The 13,159-nt window shown below is 61.6% G+C and overlaps 1 protein-coding gene and 1 non-coding gene across 3 annotated transcripts; one reads left to right on the forward strand and one right to left on the reverse strand.

Moving 5' to 3' along the window:
* The first annotated feature begins 551 nt into the window (after nucleotides 1-551).
* Nucleotides 552-9,660, forward strand: LOC118252455 (uncharacterized). Of its 2 annotated transcripts, XR_007709099.1 has the most exons (10): nucleotides 552-732; nucleotides 1,969-2,085; nucleotides 2,400-2,433; nucleotides 2,651-2,769; nucleotides 7,723-7,826; nucleotides 8,064-8,122; nucleotides 8,459-8,692; nucleotides 8,880-9,106; nucleotides 9,205-9,325; nucleotides 9,505-9,640. It is a non-coding gene; the product is annotated as an uncharacterized LOC118252455 (transcript). The 2 variants fall into 2 exon arrangements; XR_007709098.1 differs by having other exon boundaries at nucleotides 8,064-9,325; nucleotides 9,505-9,660.
* On the reverse strand, nucleotides 5,643-10,395 carry IL10RA (interleukin 10 receptor subunit alpha). Its single transcript, XM_035555738.2, has 7 exons — nucleotides 10,155-10,395; nucleotides 9,184-9,304; nucleotides 8,907-9,085; nucleotides 8,494-8,660; nucleotides 7,955-8,105; nucleotides 7,680-7,804; nucleotides 5,643-7,549 (listed from the first exon to the last, which is right to left on the reverse strand). Exons 1-7 carry the CDS (start codon nucleotides 10,219-10,221, stop codon nucleotides 6,563-6,565), a joined length of 1,797 nt encoding a protein of 598 aa, XP_035411631.1. The 5' UTR covers nucleotides 10,222-10,395; the 3' UTR covers nucleotides 5,643-6,562.
* Between the last annotated feature and the right edge of the window lie 2,764 nt (nucleotides 10,396-13,159).

Genomic DNA, 13,159 nt, shown 5'->3' on the forward strand with positions numbered 1-13,159 from the left:
GCTGGGTGCGCGGAGGTCAGGGCAGGGAGCACCTCCTGGGCAGAGGGCAGAGGCTGGGCGCGGAGCCGGGCTCGGAGCACGCCCTCGTCCTCCCACCAGCAGCAGGCGTGGGGAGAGGGCAGTTTCGGCAGCCGGCTGATTCAGGGAGGCGATTGCACCACGCTCATCCTGCCCCGCAGCTCCTGGGTGAGTCACGCCGCGAGCAGGCTCCCTGCCCTCAGCCCTGCTGGGGTCCTGGGGCTCCTGGCTCGCCCCTGGCCCCGCAGAAGGAGGACATCCACGGGCTGCCACGTGTCCTGCGCCCCGCCGGGACGGTGCAGCATGAGGACAGGGCAGGCTGGTCCTGCTCGTCTGCTGCACGCCCCGAGGGCTGGCGGCACGATGCGCTGCTGCTCCCCGCGGCTGCCGCATCCCATCAGGTGGAGCAAGTGCTGCAGGCTGCAGGACGGGCTGGGATGTCGCTCGCTGTGTAAACAGCGTGACCACAGGGGAAATGTTCTCACCCCACTGGCATCTGCCTAAATTTAGCTGCTCTTAGGTCACCCCTTTCCGCTGTCTCAGTCCTGACGCTGCGAGGCGCAGCGCCCTGTCCCCGTGCTGGGCACCTGCCCCGAGCTCCCCCACGGTGAGCAGCACCGGGGGGCTGCCCCCACACCAGGGAAGTGGCCAAATCCTGCTGTCCCCTCCTGGGCACAGCACCCAGAGCAGCCTCCAGAGCTGTGCCTGCACTCGGTAATGGTGGGACTGGGCAGCGTACTGGGCAGCAAGGACGTTCTGGGGAGTGGTCTTCCAGTATCTAAAGGGGACCTACGGGAAAGATGGGGAGGGACTCTTAATTGGGGTGTGATAGGTGATAGGGCAAGGGGGGTGGTTTTAAGCTGGCAGAGGGTAGATTTAGATATTAGGAAGGGATTCTTTATTTAGATACTAGGAAGGGATTCTTTACTCTGTGGGTGGGGAGGCGCTGGCACAGGCTGCCCAGAGGAGCTGTGGGTGCCCCATCCCTGGAATTGTTCTGGATGGGGCTGGGGGCAGCCTGGGCTGCTGGGAGGGGTCCCTGCCCATGGCAGGGCGTGGAGCAGGATGCTCTGAGGTCGCTCCCAGCCCCAACCCCACTGCCTGACCTACAGAGGTGCGGGGATGCTGGGGTGCCTGTGGGACTGCGCTCATCCGGAGCCCACTGGAACAGCGAGGAAGGCTCCGTGAGGGCACTTGGGCAGCGATTTGGGCGAGCAGGAGTCGGGGCCCCCCCGGGGAGCGGGGACAAGCAGCGCTCCCCCCGGGGATGTTCGCTTCCCCCGGCCCGCGGGGACAGCCGCGTCCTCTGGGGGGAGCTGCGCGGCCGGGAACCGGCACGGTGCTGGGGGGGGGGGGGGAGCAGCCCTGCGCCCCCCCGGCAGCGCCTCCTTTGTGCCAAAACCAGGGCTGAGGTGCGGGGCTGAGCCCCCCCGGACTAGGGCTTCACGCCAGGGCAGCGCGGGTGGGAGCAGGATGGGGATGCGCCACGGCACCGGCCCCACAGCGCAGGGGTTCGGGGCCAACAAGCGCTCGGGGGCTCGGTGAGGTCCCGGTGGGGCCGGAACAGGAGCAGACGTGCTGCCGGGGAGCGTGGGCTCCTGCTTACGGCCTCTCCATCCTGTCTGGGCTGAGGGCAGCAGGTCACCCACACTCCCCTCCGGGCTCCCTTCCCAGCTCGCAGCCCGGCCGGCAGTGCGCTCAGGGCAGCGGAGGATGTGGTGATACGAGCAGGGTCACAGCACGGGGCTCTGGGGGAAGCAAGCTGCTCCGTGCCTCCATGTCCAAGGCTTGAGAGCCTTGTGGAGCACAGCCCCTTGAGCCAAAGGGATGGATGGCACAGGGGGATGCAGCCCAGCCCCACGGCTCCCCCGTTTTCCCCAGGTGATGTTCATAATCCCCAGCCTCCCGCAGGTGTTTGTCTGCAAAGCCCTCTCTCCCTCTGGTTTGCAGGGCAAGAGCCCATCAGTGTGCTCGGGCTCATCCTGGGCCTTGGGCTGGCCCTGCTGATCCTGGTCCTGTTTGGCTATGCCTTTGTCCGGTGCTACCAGCAGGGCCGGTGCTGGCGCCGTGAGTATGGGCAGAGTGCGGGGACGGGTGCTGGCGGGGCAGGGAGGGAAAAGGAAAGGGGCTGCAGGGCTTGGGGTGTGGGGAGCATGTCTTGTCGGTCCCCAAAATCCACATGCTGGATTTTTGAATGCTCTGGGGCAAGGCTGGGCGATTCAGAGGCCAAGGAGTGATTTGGAGACGTCCTGGTGGTGCTGCGTGTCCCGTGGGCTGTCCTGTCCCTGTCCTGCACTGCACCACCAGGTGAAGGCAAGTGCCCAGCCACGTGGCTGAGCACCACAGGGCCCTCTGACAGCTTCTCCTTCCCTCCTCCCCAGGGCCTGACTTTGTCTTCAACCTCTACCACAGCTGGTAAGTGAGGCCACGTGGGGTAAAGCCCTGGGGACCCGGGGCTCGCGGGGTGCCCCCTGCATGGTGCTGCCAACACCCACCAGTCCCTAACCCACCAAGTGGAATATGGGCTCGGCCGCCTGCAGGCAGTGCCTCCCTGGGAAGATGATATCCTGGGGACCCTCCAGCTCCCCAGGGAGGCTCCAGCAGCCCCCTGATGCCTCTCCCTCCCCTGCAGCGGGCTGAGGTCGGTGGCAGTGGAGCTGACACCACCATTCAGCATCAGCGGCTTGCTGAGCGAGGCGGGGGGTGGCTACGTGCGCTTCCAAGAGCAGGGGCTGTGAGGCTGGCAAGCAGGTAGGGCACGGCCCCACTCCCTGCATGTGTCCTCAGCCACTTGTGTCCCCCCTGCAGCATCGTGGCCCCCCGGCTGCCCTGCAGAGCCCGGGCACAGTGTGCACGGGGCCGCGCAGCCGTCGGCGTTTGGGTGCTGGGTGAGAAATGCTGCACCCCACTGCCTCCTTCCCCTCTTGTAGTCCCGGCTGTGGCTTTCCCTGGGATAGTCCCCAGGTTTTTCCTCTAAAAGTCCTACCCAAGCCTGTGGGGCATCAGGGGCTTTCCCTGGGCTCTGGTTTTATTTCTCCCCTTGCAGGCTTTGGCCCGTGCCACAGCGCTCTGCTGCCCGTGCTGCGAGCTCCCCGTGCCAGGGGGTTCCATGGCTGCCCTCTCCCACAGCTTTTGGGATCAGCAGGGTGCCCACAGGGTGCGGCTGATGCAGGCTGGGTGCTTTGTGCTTGTATTGTGCCATCCCTGGCTGGGGCAGCCCTGCAGTGCTGTCCCTGTGCCCTATGGGCCTGAGAACGGGCTCGGGGCCGGGGCTGGAGCACGTGTGCTCCCCATGCCAGCGCGGCCCTGGCTTCTTCCCCCCGCTGTCTCATCCCCACTGCCAGCAACCACAGAAAGAGCAACCAAAAGCAGCCGTGGGGGAGTTCCTCTGTTCTCAGTTCTTCAAAAAACAGCCCCCAGATATGCTGGATTTCTACCAAAATTGGAACAGAGCAGTTTCTGTTCTACAGAGCTTCTTCATCTGCTCCCTGCAGCTGTGGTCCCCTCCCCGGCCATGGGCAGAGCCGAAAGGTGCCTGGGGCTGGCTGCTCTCCGGGGGCCAGGGCATGGGCTCAGCCTCCCCTTGCTTGAAGTGGAAGAAACAGGGTGCTGCTTCATCCCGAGCACCCAAAGAGAAGCAAACTGTCCCCGCAGTCCCCGTGGCTCAGACATCCCAGCGCTCAGGACCAGCTGGCTGTGCACCCAGGAGCAGGCGGAGCAGGGCTGCAGAAGGGCGAGGAGCCCGCTGAAGAGCCAGGAGCCGCAGAAAGGGCCGGCTTTGTGCAATAGGGGAAAACGCGCAAGGAAATGAGACTGCTTCGCATTTCCCTCGGCCAAATATCTGAGCCAATGTGGAAATTTCTGCCATCTGCACTGACCCTGCGAGCGAACGCGTCAGAAAGCCCCTGTGGGTTCCCTTGTGGCTTTCTGGTGTGGCTTGCGTGGGCCGTGGCAGCCTGGCACCAGGGTGGCTCGGGCGCAGCAGGACAGGTCCCCGGGGCTGTACTGGGACAGCTCTGCGCCGTGTCAGAGCACCCGGCACACCGTGAGCCCACCGTGGGGTGGGGATCAGTGCCCGTGGCCTGGTGGCGTCTTGGTAAAAACAGGCCAGGACGCCTTGCTCCTGTCCCACCGTGCGTGCGCTGCGTGCCGCTTGTCCTTGTAGTCCCCGTTCTGCGGGCACACATCCAGCCAGGTGCCCAGGGGGTGCCCAGCACAGCACCCTCTGCCAATATGTGCTGCAGCCCTCGCGGGAGGTGTTTGTGAATGTTTTTTTATGAATCATTTTCTTGGAAGGAAAAGGAGAGAACAGAAACCCCGGGGACACTGTGGCTGCGCGCAGGGGAACCAGCGAGAGCTGGCCGGGGAGCCCCATCCTGCACCCCAGCGTGCGAGGGGCTGGGAACGGGGGTAAGGAGGGACAAAACCACAGGGGACATGGCTGTGGGTGGGAAGGGGGTGGTCCGGAGGGGCCAAGGGGTGGCTGTGGGAGCCTGGGGGCAGCTCGGGCTCTGCAGCTTGGTGCTGCCTTCCCGTGGGTGAGACCTGAGCAGGGCACGGCTCAGCACAGCACCAGGAATGGGCCGCACGAAATGGCCATGCCTCCCCTCCGTCCTGGGGCGTGGATGGGGCTGCCCCCCAAAGCTCAGGGGGTGCACAGCCCAAGCATCCCGGTCCCTTGCTGCTTGTGCCATGGGCAGCAAGCGGTGGGACGGATGGACACGTCCTGGGCAGACCCCTCAGCCTTTCCCCTTGCCTCTCCTCCCCCAGGCTGCTCCTCGCAGGGTTTGCTCCCGTGAAATGCCGGTGGCTTTGTGCCACGCTATTGAAAGTGCTCTGGAAATGTTTGCGTGGGGCAGCGCTGGGGAGGAAAGGTGCTTTCTCAGGTGCAGCCCCCACCCCCGGGCCGAGGTGCAGCACCACACGCTGCATGGAGCAGGGGAGGGAGGAAAAAACCTCCTGCAGAGGGATTCGGAGAAGAACATCCTCTGCGTGTTGGGCTGTGACTTCAGCAAGGAAAATGTGAGTGCCCGGAGCTTTCGCACTCAGCGGGACCGATGTGTTCTCAGCGACCAAAGCCAAGGGGTGTAGGTTTCTGGCAAGCTCATCCATCTCACTGAAAGCAGAGCCCCAGCTGCTCACCGGGGGGGCATTGCCGTGTCCCTCGGCCCCTGGGTGCTGCCAGCTGGAGCCTCTCATGGCGAGCAGGAACCAGCAGCACCCGGCGCAGCCCTGGATCCGGCCACAGGGCTTGACGTCAGGAGTGTAAAAAAAAGTCACGCAGAGTTCTGATGACTACGTTTTTCAGAGGAAGTTGAAAAAAAAAAAAAAAAAGAAAAAGAAAGCAAAAAACCCCAACCCCAAAAATACCTCAAGGAAAAATAACGTGGAAATGGGAGGAGGAGTGGACGAGGGCTGCGGGTGGGTGGCAGCATCTGGTCCCTACAGCTGGTGGCAGAGCTGCCCGGGCAGCGAGAGCGCATCTCAGATACGGGTAATGCAGCACCAGGCACAGAAGGAAGCAGCAGTGCATCAGCAATGTTCTTCTAACTGCGGTGAGTCATGTTTTCACCTGGAAAAAGTACTCTGAGCTGGGTTTACATCAACACCAGGGACTATCCCACAGTGAACTTTCTGGGAAACTAAGTGTCTTTGGAAAAACTTTCTGGTGACCTGGCAGTAGGTGAAGGTAACCTGTGGTAAGTCCTTCCCATTTCACACTTGTTTCCACTCTCACAGAGAAACTATTCCCCCACACGCAGCCAGACTGTAGGCTTGCTCTGCCCTACCTTGGAGGTGCTCCTGTCTTCTCCTGCCTTTCCCCTGCACCATGGCCCTGGGGGCTGCCCCTCTAAAACCACCACAAGGTGTTCAGGGCCCTGTTTTGCTGCGGCTCCCAGGGAACCATGCTCCTTTCGGAAAGCTATCCTGGTCCTCAGAGGGGTGTGAAGCTCCAGCTGGGCTGGTTTGCTCGCCTTTTCCTAGTTCTGGTGTGAAAACACTTTGCTGTGCAAGGCAAAGGCACGTTGCCCTTGTCTGCTGGGGGGAGATGTCCATACCTGAAAGCAGAAAGCCTTAGAAGGGGACGAATGATGAATGGAGCAAATAATCAACACTTCTTCCTTTCTCTATTTACAAATTAAATAGAATAAATAACATCTATGTGAAAAGTGGCAGGACGGTGAGCACGGTGCTGCATGGGGCTGCCCTGGCCAGGCGCGCGGCAGGCACCGCTGGGCTCAGGTGACACCAGCACGCATCCTGCAGCCTGTGCCACCGCGGGTGCTGGCCTGTCCTCGGCAGTCAGAGGAGCGGACGGAGCCCTTGCAGCACAGCCTGTCCCCGTGTCCCATTAGTGTCACCTGGGGCGCTGGCTGGGGGCTGCTCCTTGCTGGGAAGCAGCCCCAGAAGGAGCGGAAGTGACGGTCCCGGGTGAGTCCGTGCCGGGGCATCGACATTCAGGGGTCAGCGGTAGCTTATCAGAGTAGCTGCTCCCGAGGGGCAGTGGTGGAGGAGGTAGTTGGGCCGGTGCTGGTGGGACGGCTCACAGGCGGCTGTCCTTGCTGCCCCCGTCGAGCACGCTCAGGGGGTCGATCTGCAGCGTGAGCCAGTCGTTGGTGCCGAGGCTGGAGGTGACCAGCGTCCCCAGGAGGTCAGTGTTGAAGATGCTCGAGTCAAAGGGGATCTTCAGGAGTTCAGGGCTGGCTTTGGAGGCCGGGGAAACAACTGGAGCCCCATAGCTCAGCAGAGAGGGGGCTTGGGGCCCCAGCTGGCTGCAGCAGTCCCAGGCAGGGAGTTCCTGAGAGGTCCCCAGGGCAGCAAAGTCCAGCACGTGGCTGCGGGGAGGCTCGGGAGAGGACTGCTTCAAATACCCTTTGGCCACAGCCAGCTCGGAGCAGTCTATGTCCAGCACAACGTCAGTGCCAACCGGGCCCCAAGGGGATTCTGCACAGCCCGAGAGGGGCACCCCATCGGTCTGGTCCTGCCTCGGCTCCACCGTGCCCTTGGACTGCTGCAGGTACCCACGAAACTCTACCTCTTGCGGGCTGTCCTGCCCGGCAGCTGGGCCAAGGCTGGGCTCGCCTCCGTGCCCAGGTTCCACGAGGCTGCTGGCGGGGTGATGGGTGCTGCTCTCCAAGCCCACGCCACTGTCATTGCCCATGGGCAGCTGCTGCTTGTAGCCCTGGGCCTCAGGGTGGCTCAGCTCAGAGGAGGAAGAGGAGGAGGAGGAGGAAGAAGAGGACGAGGAGGAGGAAGAGGAGGCGTGCAGGCAGATGCCGCTGTCAGTGCTGGTGCAGCTGCAGTCCCTGCTCCCCACCAGCCCCAGGAGCTGTGCCCAGCCCTCAGGCCATGCCAGCAGCTCGCTGCCCGGGTCCAGGGGTGGCTGGGCTGTGCTGGTCTTGCTGGGGGCGCTGGGCTGCTGGGGCTCCTTGTGGCACAGGAACAGCTGCTGGACGGGGTCTGCGTCCGTGATCCCCGAGGACGAGGACTCCTGCTCCACCCAGAACGAGCTCTGCTTTATGAAATTCTTCTGCGAGGGAGAGAAAAGAGGGGAGTGAGCCTTGCTTTGTCCCTGCTCGTGGCATGCCTCTCCCAACCACTGCCCAAGTCAACACCCTTACACCAGCCGCAAAGGGTGCCTGCGTGCCTGGCTGCCTTACCAGGACGGATGGCGGCCTCACGGATTTCCTTATGTACATGCAGGCCAGCACTACCCCCAGGAAGCCCGAAAGGAAGAGGATGATCAAGATGGTGCTGACGATGTCCAAGACGAGCTCTGCGCTCCCTGCAAGAGAAGACATGCCTAGGTGAGGTGGGAAGCACGGAGTCTGTGGCTCGCATCACCCTGCAGTGGGCACAGACCCTTTCCCCGGGGCTCGGGGCTGAGGAGGGTCAGTGTCCCGGGAGGCACCCCGTCCCCTGCTCCCCCACGTACTGTCTCTCTTGCCGATGGTGACACACTGCTCGGGGGTGCGCACGGCACGGATGGCCCGGCTGGCCACATTGGGCTCCACGCTGACGCAGTACTCCGTGTCCCAGAATAGGTTGGGGATGTGGAACGCCGCAGTGGTCTCTATCACTTCAAACTGCAACGAGAGAGCAGGTTGGTGCCCGAGAGCTCCTGCCTCTGTGGCAGGGCTGGGGCTGGGACTCTCCTCCCTCCTCCTCCATCCCCTGGGCAAGGTCCCTGAGCAAAGCTGCTGATAGCAGCTAGACCCCAAACCCCCATGAGAGTTGGAGGACGCACTGCAGTAAAACATTCAGAGGTAAAACTTATCTATATATGTTTACATAGATCTACGGTAAAACATATCTATAATTTCTGGCTCAATATTAGCTTTTATGTAGGACTGTGCTTTAAAAAATAAATCAAACTTTAAAAAGTCTTTCAACTTGAGCTGCACTGCATGGGAGGGAGGGTCTCCATGCTTGCCTGCAGGCTGTGGACCCCACAGGACCAGCAACTCATCTCACCGTGTGGTTGTTCTGCGGCCTCCTGACGTACACCTTGTAGCGCCTCGCGTGCTTCTGAATGTCTTCGTAGCGAACGGTGCGGTTCCCCACCTTGAAGAGCATCTGCAGCTGCATATGGATGCTGTTGCCCAGCACGGAGAGGCTCTGGCCTGACAGACGCAGGCTGGCTGGAGATGAGGGATTTTAAAGAGCAAGTCAGGTTTGTCTCCTCTCTGTGGCTCTGAGAGCTTCTGCAGCAGGCGGCTGAGCTGCAAGCATCCCTCGCGCCTGATGCTGTTGTGCTGCCACCTATCCTGAGCTTTGCCCTGTCCCGGCCCACCCCATGGACCAGCTGCCCTCCAGGAAGGCACAAGGGCATCACCCCCCCGCTCTGATCTCTCCCAAAGCAGGTTGACACTGTGCCCTCCACCTACCTTCCCTCGGGGAGAAAGAGCTGCTCCTTTGCCAGAGGGACGTGCGGTTCCCGGACACGGCTCGCACCCGTGAGAAGTAGCGCCGCTCGGGGTCCAGGGTGTAGTACGTGAGGTCGCAGCTGAGCTCCCAGATCCTCATGCAGTTTGGGATGGCCATCCAGGAGAAATTGGTGCCGTAGCTGCAGGGAGAAGTGCCTGGGGTGAGCATGGTGCTGGCTACTGCTGCCGGTATCAATCCCAGGCAGACAACCCCTACGTCCCTGGCCACTGTACTCACACTTTGTGCTCCACTTCGTAGCTGACGTCGCTGGGGGCGTTGTGTCCCGGCTCCCACCGCAGCAGGTGATACGCCACCTCCGTGTCATAGCGTACGGCCGTGGGTTTTGACAGCATCTCACCTGCGGGACCGAAGGCATCAGGTGAGGCTGCCCTGAGGGCTCCCAGCCGGGGCCACCTCTGTGGTTCGCCTGGACTGCGACCCTGGGTGTTCACCCACCCCCCGAAAAGCTGCAGGCTCAGACCCGGACAGGGGTTTGCCCATTTCTGTCCCACACTTCAGCATTTGCTCATCCCCCCTCTTTCTCTTCCCCTCCTGCAGGCAGCGCCTGGCTCGGCCCGGCCGAGAGCACCTCGGGGCTTTCCTCTCCCCAGAGAGGAGCCCCCTGACCTCTGCCTGCCAGCACGCTCTCTGTTTGGATTCAGCCTTCCTGTTTTGCTCATCTACTGCCTGGAAAAAAAAAATAGACTTTTTCACACCTCCTGCCTGAATTTCAGTATTGTCACCTGGCAGCAAAACACCGCTCGATAACATCTGTCACCCTCTCTGTGCTCGCTTCCTCAGCAGCCGCTGTCTGGCAGCAAACAGCCAGCCACCCGCAGAACGCACGTTAACGGCCAGGGCACCTCACTGCGCTCAGCGGTACGAGGCCCCGCGGCTGAACGGGTAGCAGCAATCAGTGAGGCTGCTGCTGGAGCATTAACAAAGGCTTTAGGCTCACAAATAGGGAAAAGGAAAGGTGAGGAACAAATAGGAAAGGTGAGGGCCAAGCGGGGTCCCCGGGTGAAAGGAGGCTGTGGGCGCTGACGTCCCAAAGTCACACCTGATCTGCAGGTCCCTATCGCAGCATCTCCCCCTGCCACCCACCCCCGTGCCTTCCCACGTCTCAGTCCCCATTGCCACGGGCTCGGGGTGGGGGGCCCGGAGCAGCCCCCGGGAGCACGGGGCTTGGGGTTTTGTGGGGAACTCACCGTGTGTCGGCCAGGCGAGGAGCAGGGCTGTGCACAGGGCCAGGGCTGCGGTGGTGCAGGGGGCCATGCCGGCTCCGCATCCTCTGCGAGTGCTGGGCTGGTAAGCGGGGTGCTGTGCTCTGCTCTGGCAAGCTGTGAGCGCTTGTTTTTCCCCCGGAGGCTGGCTCAGTGACGTCTCGGAGGCGTTAGCGCAGTGGGAGGAAAGTCAGAGTGCAGCGACTTCCACTTTTCTTCACTGTCCACCCACTCAGGCACCGCTAGCCTGCAGCCCAGGCCGGGCATTTCCTGCCACCAGCCCCGAGGACCAGGGCTTGCAGGGCTTTTCCGAACAAAACAGCACATTACCAAGAAAGGGAAAACAGGAGTGTATCTCGTATCTGCCTCTGCCACCTCGGTATTAAATCAGATCTGCAAAGCAGAGCCCAGAGGGCAGGCGTCGTGCCCAGGGGCCTTACCGAGCACAGCAGCAGCCCCACGGGGTCCCCTGTGCCCATGTCGCATCCCCACAGTGGCCAAAGCCGGCCATGTCCTAGCTCAGAGCTGCTGCCCCCAGGAAAGGGCTCTCACTTTCCCTTCCCCTGGGCTCAGCCCCTGCCCTCCTGCTTCGGTTTGCCTATTTCTGGGGCTGGGGGACAGCCCCTTGAACTTTGTGTGTCCTGTAAACGCCTACGTGTGGTGGCCAGGGCACGGCCAGCTTTGAGGCCCTGCGAGCTGTCCCCGGGGCTCCAGCAGCTGTCAGCTGGAGCCTTGGCCCCAGCCACCCGTGACACTGCAGGGCCCCGAGGTTGTGTCCTGCCGGCTGGTGACCCTCAGGGGTCAGGAGCTGAGCCGGCTGCTTTGCCAAAAGCCCTCTGCTTTGCCTTCTGGCGGTGTGAGTTATGAGAGCCTGACGGCTTTCCTGGGGCCTGTGCGAACCCAGGGGCCCTCATGTGACGAGGAGTGATCTGTCTTGTGGAGAGGAATTTCCCACTGGGGGATAAGTGGAAAGGACAGACAGAAACAGAGCAAGAGAAACTGAGAGCGCTGCGGACACCACAGAAAGGTTCAGAGCAGCGGCTGCCCTGCAGCGCGGGGCCTTTGTCACAGTGGGGCTGGCTCCTCAGAGCCATCTGAAATGCCTGAGCAGGAGCCTTCTGCTTTCTGCCCTGCCTCTGAGCGCAGCCTGACCCTGACTCATCTTTGCTGAGAAGCCCAAGGGCTTCCAGGAGCACACAGCCCGGCCAGGCTCTGCTTTGCTCTCTCTCTCTCTTCACCCAGCTCCACTTTGTTCTCGTCTGGAGAGCAGCTGATGCCCTGTGACCCCGCGACCAGCTCCTGAGTCAAATCTGGCAGAGACAGAATTTCGAAGTCCCAAGATGAAGTGCAGCCCGGCCCACGCAAGCCACAGCTTATGTTTCATGCGAAGGAATGAAAAACAAAAGCAGCAGGACCAAAAATGAGGAAGGAGGGAGCCTGGTGGAAAAGAGGCAGTGGGGCCAGTCCTGAGAGGAGAAATGGCTGATGATTTAGGGGAAAATGAAACAGGCTGAGGAGAAGTGGCGGCCCTGCTGAAGGCTTGCTCTGACACGGTGAGCAGCATGGCCCCGGCCGGTGCTCGTGGATGCTGCTGGGGATGCTCATCCTGCTGCTGCTTTCCTCTCCCCTACTGAATGCTCTTGACGTCCCAGGCATCCTGACCTGCAGCAGCACACTGTGCTGGTGCTGCTCCCCCCACCCCAGCTCAAGGCACCTTGAGAAAACCACAGCCGAGCTCTGCACTCACCCCGGGGGCTGCTGACCACCGGAGCACCGTGATAAAACCAGAGTGCGAAAAGAAAAGAGCAGCCCCTGTTTTCAGTGAGGGGCGGAGAGGTTTTGAGTTTGTGGGTCTAACCAGCGCTCGAGAACGCTGCCGAGTTTCCTTTTTATCTTCAAAATAATTGACTAAGCTTTGCGTAGAATTAGCAGTGTTTTTAATAACCTGGAAATCACCTGAGTCAGAGCAGCACTGCAGGGCTTTCTCCTGAACCTGCCGGGAGAGGCAGCGAGGTTCCTGGCAGGGACCGGGAGCTGCAGGTGCCCTGCTCCTGCCCAGCTCCACTTCCAGCATGCTCAGCACCACTCTGCGGGGTCTGTGAGCACCAAGCCCACCTGTGCTGGGCTGGTCCTGTGCCGGCACAGCACTGCCATGGGGAGAGCAGCATTGTCCCCTTACCTTCCCAGTTCCCTCAGGCCTCGAAGTTGGAGCAGGGAGCGGAGCAGCCACAGGCTCTCCTGGTACATTATTAACAGTTCAAAGTGCTGGCTGGGGCAAGGAGGCCGCAGCAGGGCTCATACCAGCAAGAAGGTGCGAGGATTTCAGCAGGAGGGTGCTGAGCATGAGCATGGCATTTAAAACAAGGTTGCCGGGGTCAAGCCCAGGTGCACATTTCTCTGTAACTTGCTTTCTGTAGGTGACTTTGTAGAAAAAGCAGCAAGGCATCATTCCCGGAGCTGCCACAGAGCTCATTTCTGAGCCACTATTCAGAAGAGGAGGTGTCTGGTGCGAGGGCACCGGGGCCAGCTCAGCTCCCACGGGGAAGCATCTCTCCTGCCAGGGCCCTGCTGCCTTGGGCTTCACACCCCAGCAGGGCAGAGCACTTGAAGGCATGGGGAGGCTGCAAAAAGCAGGCAAAATGCCGTCAGTCCTGCACGGTCAGGGGGGATCAGGCAGGGAGTCCTGTGCAAGGTGGAGGGGCAGCGGGTCCCAACCCCACCTCGAGGGTTATGAAATCAAGGGGGCTCTTTAACTTGGCATCCTCCGAGCTTGGGTGGCCCTGCTTGTTTGCTGCACTTCCTAAGAGCATGTGTGGGTGGGGAGCCAGATGAATAAGGGATTTATGCTATGAATAATGCTGGGAGAAACGTGCCTGGAAAAGAGAGTGCTGGCTTTTCTCTCACTGAGCTCTTCCAGCCAAGGCTGCGCACCCCGGCCGGGGCTGAGAGCAGCATGGGGCATGTAAAACACCTGCAGCACCACCAGGAAG

Source organism: Cygnus atratus, chromosome 22 (assembly GCF_013377495.2).
Source record: "Cygnus atratus isolate AKBS03 ecotype Queensland, Australia chromosome 22, CAtr_DNAZoo_HiC_assembly, whole genome shotgun sequence".
Taxonomy (NCBI): domain Eukaryota; kingdom Metazoa; phylum Chordata; class Aves; order Anseriformes; family Anatidae; genus Cygnus; species Cygnus atratus.